The 7,470-nt window shown below is 40.7% G+C and overlaps 1 protein-coding gene and 1 pseudogene across 2 annotated transcripts; both read left to right on the top strand.

The window, feature by feature from the left end:
* Positions 1-2,650: 2,650 nt before the first annotated feature.
* Positions 2,651-3,622, top strand: LOC308272101 (olfactory receptor 1L3; the record flags this gene model as incomplete). The annotated part of the gene is made up of 1 exon (XM_080708887.1): positions 2,651-3,622. The coding sequence occupies one exon, from the start codon at positions 2,651-2,653 to the stop codon at positions 3,620-3,622; it is 972 nt and encodes a 323-aa protein (XP_080565013.1).
* A 632-nt stretch (positions 3,623-4,254) lies between these two features.
* Positions 4,255-6,298, top strand: LOC308272100 (T-complex protein 1 subunit zeta-like; annotated as a pseudogene). Its single transcript has 3 exons — positions 4,255-4,314; positions 5,008-5,829; positions 6,058-6,298. The product of its transcript is annotated as a T-complex protein 1 subunit zeta-like (transcript).
* The last annotated feature ends 1,172 nt before the right edge of the window (positions 6,299-7,470 follow it).

Here is a 7,470-nt window from a genome sequence, read left to right as displayed (position 1 = left end):
CCCAGAGCACAAATACCTTAAGACTTCAATTACCTGTGAAATCCTAAAAAGTTGATTCATAGACAAAGAGAACAAAGTGGTGGTTGCCAAGGGCTGGGTGTTGGAAGAGCTGGGAAGAAATTGTTCAAAGGTGGAAACTTTCAGTTATAAGATGAATAAGTTCTGGGAATCTGATATACAGTGTGATGGCTATAGTTAGTAACACTTTGTATATTTGAAATTTACTAAGATAGTAGATCTTAAGTAACCACGCCATATGCATACATAAATAATAACTGAGTGTGGGTTTGGGTGTGTTAATTAATTTGATTCTGCTAATTATTTTATAATATATACATAGATCAAATCAAATTATCACATTGTACAGCTTGAATTCAAAAATATGTTGTCAACTATATCTCAATAAACCTGTGGGAAAATAAAACAGAAAGAATGAAAACAAGGTGATGGGATTATAAAATGTAACCAGAACGGAATAAGTGAAAGGAAATGGGTGATATATATCATTCAGGGAATTCTGGGAACCTAATATATGTCCTTACTGGTGATGGTAAGTATTGGAAATCAATTATCTGAGCCACAGAATTGATGAATGCCTACTAAGGAAAGAGTGACCTAAGGTTGGGTCTAAAGGTTATGACCCTACCCGTTGTTAGAGAATAGAGTCATAAAGTCACATCTACTAAACTAGAAGCCATATCTAAACTAGTGAGGGTTGGAACAGAAAGTACTCTGGGGTGGTTTGTCCTTTGGAAAAAAAAATGGAGTTACTAAAAGGGAATCCCAATCTAAATTTTGCAGGTTCAAGGGAAAAACTTAACCCAAATAACCCAAATATCAATGCCTGATTTTGTGTCCTCACTGTTACTTGAGATGGCTCCCAGGTAATCCCTCAGAAATCTTGGAAAAGCTGGGGACAAAAAAAAATATTGTATATCTTGGATATTTATACAAAGCTAAGCATACCTCAAACTACATGTAGAGGTTCAATGAGAGTCATGCAGGGCCACATGGGGAGGAAGAACACTTTTAATTGTTCTGGATCCTTAGAGACAATCATGCACGTGATTAATGAATATTTGTTTCCTAACTCTCTTCCCTGCCACACACCAGAGACTTAGTGACACAGCCTCAGAAAACACTCTGAGGAGGGAAGTGTGGGCTTTATATACAATAAGAATCCAGGGGAAAGAGCTTTTAGAAATACTCAGGGATTTTCTACAAGTGCCTTTTGTGCATGCAGTTTCTTAACACAAATTTGTCTTCTTTTTGACTAACCATTTATTGGAGCTGAAATAAAGGATGGAATGAATATATTAGAGGAGATGTCAATGTCATTTCAGGTAACAAATCAACTTTGAGGATACCTGGTAAGAAAGTGAAAATATCTGCTCTCAAAAAGATAACTAGTCATCACTGGATGGATGGATGGGGAGTTAACTTATGTTAATCCTAAATTAGATGCTTTATTTCTATAGTCTAAATTGAATCTCCCTTTACCCAGTCTACTTCAGAGACACATTTTCCTGACCTTAGTATAAGAATTTTCAGCTGAAGACCAGGGAGGTTTAGAAGAATATTTTCTCATACAAGTCTCCCCCTCCTCCTAACTTTCTCTTCCCTCATCTTTCTTTCCCTGTTAGGTGTTTATATTTAATCCAATGTTTTTAGAGGACTTTCTTGCTTCCATTATAAATGTTGTGAAAAGAAAATGGCTAATTTAAAAAGAAAAGTTATTTATCTGGGCTTGCAAGTGATGGAGCACTTGTTTAACATGTGAAAGGCCCTGACTTTCATTCCCACAACTTCAAAAAGTAAAAAATGTTATCTATCAATTAAAAGCTAGGTGAGATAGCCACTATCTCATTATCATCAAGATGCAAGTTAGTCTTCATCTCTGATTCCTGTCATTATTAGCCACAGGGAAAAAAGAAATAAATTTCTTTCTTTTTTTCTCTTTCCTCCTCTTCCTTCTCTTCCTCCTCTTCCTCCTCCTCATCCTCCTCTTCTTTTTCCTTCTCCTCTTCCTCCTCCTTCCTCTCTCCATATCCTTCTCTCACATTCCCTCTTGACTTATGTTTTTTTTCCCCTTGTGTATCTTTTCTACAGATCTTGGTATGAATTGAATGTTTGTGTCCCCTCAAAATTCATGTGTTAAACCACTAATCCCCAATATGATATTATCTGGAAACGGAGCCTTTGGATATAATTAAGCCTTGAGAGTTGGAGCTCTCGGGATGATATTAGTGCACTTGTGGGAAGAGCTTGCTTCCTCTCTCTTTTCCCTTTGCCACGTGAGGATGCCATGAGAGGATGGCCATCTAAAAACCAGGAAACATATCCTCACCAGATAGCAGACCTACTGGCACCTTGATCTTGGATCTCCCAGCTCCCACACTGTAAGAAGTAAATGTTTGATGCTTAAGCCAACCTGTTATTTTGTTATAGCAGATTCATTTCAATACAATATGTCCCAAAGATTTAAAAAGAAGTGATTCAGCTCTGATTTTCCATACTCGGGGAAAAATAAACATCAGAGTAAATGCTCCATTGATAGCTCAGTGTGAGAAGTTGGGAAGACATATGTTTTAGATAACTTCAGAGCCACTGATTGACAATGTTTTCATCTGTAGGTATACATTCCTGTGTAATGTCAAACCTGACAAGTCTCTCTGAATTCCTCCTCTTGGGACTCTCCTCTCGGCCTGAAGACCAGAAACCACTATTCGTCCTATTTCTTATCATATACCTGGTCACCCTGCTTGGAAATATGCTCATTATCTTGGCAATCCGCTCTGATCCTCAACTCCAAAACCCTATGTATTTCTTCCTCAGCATTTTGTCCTTTGCTGATATTTGCTACACAACAGTCATAGTTCCCAAGATGTTGGTGAACTTCTTATCAGAGAAAAAGACCATTTCCTATGCTGAATGTCTGGCACAGATGTATTTCTTCCTGGTCTTTGGAAACATAGATAGTTATCTCCTGGCGGCTATGGCCATTGATCGCTATGTAGCCATCTGTAACCCCTTCCGTTATGTCACTGTCATGAACCACACACGCTGTGTGCTACTGCTGGCCTTCTCTGTTGCTTTCTCCTATCTCCATTCCCTCCTCCATGTCCTCCTGGTGAATCGGCTGACCTTCTGTGCATCAAATGTCATCCAACACTTTTTTTGTGATGTCAACCCTGTTCTGAAACTTTCCTGTTCTTCTACCCTCGTTAATGAAGTCGTGGCCATGACAGAAGGGCTGGCCTCTGTGGTGGCTCCATTTGTCTGCATCATCGTCTCTTACCTAAGAATCCTCGTTGCGATCTTCAGGATTCCTTCAGCTGCTGGAAAACGCAAAGCCTTCTCCACCTGCAGCTCCCATCTCACTGTGGTGACTCTGTTCTATGGGAGCATTAGCTATGTCTATTTTCAGCCTTTGTCCAGTTATACTGTCAAAGACCGAATAGCAACAATCAACTACACGATATTTACATCAATGTTAAACCCGTTTATCTATAGCTTAAGAAACAAAGACATGAAACGGGGCTTAGAGAAACTGAGAAACAAAATTAGCTATCAAGGGGATAGATTTTCTTCTAAAAAGACCAGTAAGATTCACAAACCCTGATTGCAAGTAGTGTGTGTGTGTGTGTGTGTGTGTGTGTGTGTGTGTGTGTGTGTCAGAGAGAGAGAAAGAGAACAAGAAACTGGAAGTTTGTTGTGGAGAAAAGCTTTCTCATCAATTGTAGCTGCACTTGGTGGTTTTCTACCCTGTTCTCTGTCATCTCATTATTGGGAAGTCAGGATGTCTTGGTATCTATGTTTCTATATCTCTCCATTATAGAGATCTACATTCCCTTCACTCATTTTATATTTGAGTTTCCCATATTTCTATTTATAAACTCAGCCAGATTTGGTTATTTAAATTACCTGAAATTTTTAAATACATATATATACAAATTTACATGTGTGTGAAGATGATTATGATACATAGTAATCCTATTCTATTTGAAGCTGTCAGAAAAAATTTTTCAGGGAACTGTGTGTGTGTGTGTGTGTGTGTGTGTGTGTGTGTGTGTGTGTGTGTTTATATGTGTGTGTTTGTGTATGTGTGTGTGTTCGTGAGAGAGAGAGAGAGAGAGAGAGAGAGAGAGAGAGAGAGGAATCTCCCCATCTAAAGGGTCCCTGACTATAGACTCTGTATTTCCTTATCATGCTGCGATAAAACTATGGCTTCTTTTTTTAAAATTCCCAAAAGAGATGCATGTCCTGGGCTCTGGAGTTAAAGTTTCTCAGAAACTGACACCTAACCGCCTATTAGTAAGACAATTGTATATCTCTACAAGAGTTTGGGTGTCTACTTTTCTTTCCCTTCCTATACTCACACTGACTCCTCCTGGGTTATCTTGTCTGTGCCCTTCTGTCTTAGAAATGCCTGTGTTCCTACTGTCTCTTCTAATTTTTCCAAATTTTTATAAAATGCTTTTATGGAAGGCCTTTTCTAACCTTGATCTTGTCACTGATCTTAGAACACAGAAAATGATTAAATATGAATTAACTTGGAGCAAGTACAAAAGACTTTACTGGAATATGGCAATAAGATCCTTCCAACCACTGATAATTTTACCTATATGCAAAAAAAAAAATGCAACCAGATTTTACTCAATACCTGAAAAAAGTACTCACTCTTAAATCAGCTTCTCCCAAAATGGAGGGGTCTTTTCTAAGTTATTTTCTGCATTACCATAGCCATTAAATTATAGAAACAAAATTCTGGAATTCATATGTCCAGAATTAAACCTGTCCCTCTTAAGACTTTGCAAAATCAAGGCTCTGATGAAGTCAGAAATAAACCACTGGATGCTGATAAGACCTATGAACATTATTCATATGAGCCTTTAGAAGAATTGAAAGTACTATTCAAGAAGACCCGGAGAACTCTTCCAGGCCGTGCTCAGCGGGTGGGGGAGTTCTTGCTCATCTCTTTCTCTTCCTCTGCCGGGGCAGCTATAGAGGCCACTGAACCCCAAGGCCGAGGTTGCCTGAGTGCAGACTGGCTGGCGGTCAACATCTGTATTGCCCATGGGCTCTAGGACGTACTGAGGACCAACCTGAGGCCTAAGGACACCATAAAGATGTTTGTTTCAGCACTGGAGACATCAAGCTTACTAAGGACAATAAAGTGCTGCTATACAAAATGCAAATCCAGAACCCAACATCCTCCCTGATAACAGTAGTAACAGCACAGGACAGCATAACGGGGACAGAACAACATCCATTGTCCTCATCATCTGGGAGCTCTTGAAGTAGGCTGACCTCCACATTTCTGACAGTCTTTATTCCAGAATAATCACTGAAGATTTGAAGCTGCCAAGGAAAGGGCACTTCAGTTTTTGGAACAAATCAAAGTAAGCAGAGAGATGGTCAGGGAAATGCTTACGAATGTGACCAGACCATCTCTATGTACTAAAGTTCATGTTGAACTTGCAGATGTCTTAAAAGGCTGTAGTAGACTCCATTTTGGCCATTAAGAAAAAAGATGAACCTATCGATCTGTTCATGGTTGAGATCATGAAGATGAAACACAAATCTGAAACAGATGCAAGTTTAATCAGAGGGCTTGTTTTAGACTATGGTGCACGACATCTAGATATGAAGAAAAGAGTAGAAAATGCATACATTCTGACATGAAATGTGTCATTAGACTATGAGAAAAACAGAAGTGAATTCTGGCTTTTTTTTTTAACAAGAGTGCAGAAGAGAGAGAGAAACTAGTAAGAGCCGAAAGAAAATTCATTGAAGATAGAGTTTAAAAATAATAGAACTACGCCAGGCGTGGTGATGCACACTTGTAATCCCCACGTTTGGGAGGCAGAGACAGGAGGATCGCACAGGTTCGAAGTCAGCCTTGCTGGCTTAAAAGACCCTGTTTCCAAATAAAAATATAAAAATAGGTCTGGGAGTATAGCTCAGAGGTAGAAGGATTTCCAGTAACCCCAGTACCACAATAATAATAATAATAATAATAATAATAATAATAATAATAGCAATAATAATAATGAAAGTCTGTGGTGATTCAAATAAAGGATTTGTTATTATTAATCAAAAAGGAATTGACCACTTTTCCCTGGATGCTCTTGCAAAAGAAAACATAGTAGCTCTGTGCAGAGCTAAAAGGAGAAATATGGAGAGGCTGATCCTTGCTTGTGGTGGCATAGTTCTAAATTCTTTGGATGACCTAAGTCCTGATTCTTTGGGATATTCAGGTCTTGTCTTCGAATATACCTTGGGATATTATTACTGAGAAATGTAATAATCTAAATTGCTAAACCAAATTTATTCCAAATTATGGAAGCATAAAATAAAAAGGGATAATAAAAAGTATTTCAAGGAATACTGTCAAATATGGGATGAATATGTCTGGATGACAGCAGCTCTCTGCCGGGAACAGAAACTTCATTCTCTTGAGGTTTTAAATAATTTCACTCGGCCCCTGGCCCCGACCCTGGGCGGGTGGGCAGGCGCTGGCAGGGCACCCTTCGGTGACCCGCTCTCCACCTGGAAGGACCCTGTGATCCGGTCACCTGGCCCCGACCCTAGGCGGATGGGCAGGCGCTGGTGGGGCAACCCTAGGCGAACCCCTTTCCACCCGGAAGGACCCTGTAAAAAAGGAAAAGAAAAAAGGAAAATATCAGAGAGGGCTCAAGGAGGTGGTGGATGTCAGGATACTGGAGATGCAGACAAAACTTATCAAAATGAACTGGAATTATTGGAAAAATTCCCCGCTAAGGAGGACTGCTTCTTCTCTACATTGTTAAGAATCTTGGACATCACCTGTAAGTAGAGAGACTTTAGCGGAGACCAAGGAGAAAGGCGGTGCTGAAAGTGGTCTCTGTGTTGGCGGTGGAGACTTGTATTCAGGAGAAGCAGAAATTGGAGCCTACCAACCTTATTATTATTTTTTTTTTGGAGAAATTACACCAAAGTTTGAATGCTATCGCTGCGCATGCTTACTAAGACTGAACAACATTCAGAGTGGAAAAAAGAGCTTGGGAAAGATTTGAAATGGTGGAGGCAGTGGCAATGGCAGTGGCCAGTACTCAAGGGAGGCAGAGAGCTGATGCATTACACCTGGAACCTTTGAAGTAATGACCCCAGAGGCAGAATGCTACCACCACGCACCCTCGAGAACGTGGGACAAATAGTTGGGCGAAGAGGGTGCTCAGATTAGAGCCTGCCAAGGGGTGAGGCCAGCGACGGACACAGAAAAGCTGGGATTGGAGCCTGCCGTGAGGCAAGGCTGGTGCTGGGGCCTCCAAGGCCGGGATCGGAGCCTGCCAAGGGATTAGGCCAGTTCCAGGGCCTATGGCTGGCATCGGAGCCAGCTGTGAGGCAAGGCCGCTACTTGGGCCTCCGAGGCCAGGATCAGAGCCTGCTGAGGGGTTGGGCTGGTGCCGGGGCCAACGGCCGGCATCG

This window comes from Muscardinus avellanarius, assembly GCF_963383645.1.
Source record: "Muscardinus avellanarius genome assembly, chromosome: 13".
Classification (NCBI taxonomy): domain Eukaryota; kingdom Metazoa; phylum Chordata; class Mammalia; order Rodentia; family Gliridae; genus Muscardinus; species Muscardinus avellanarius.
The sequence above is the reverse complement of the archived record's forward strand: the minus strand, read 5'-3'. Positions and strand labels throughout refer to the sequence as shown.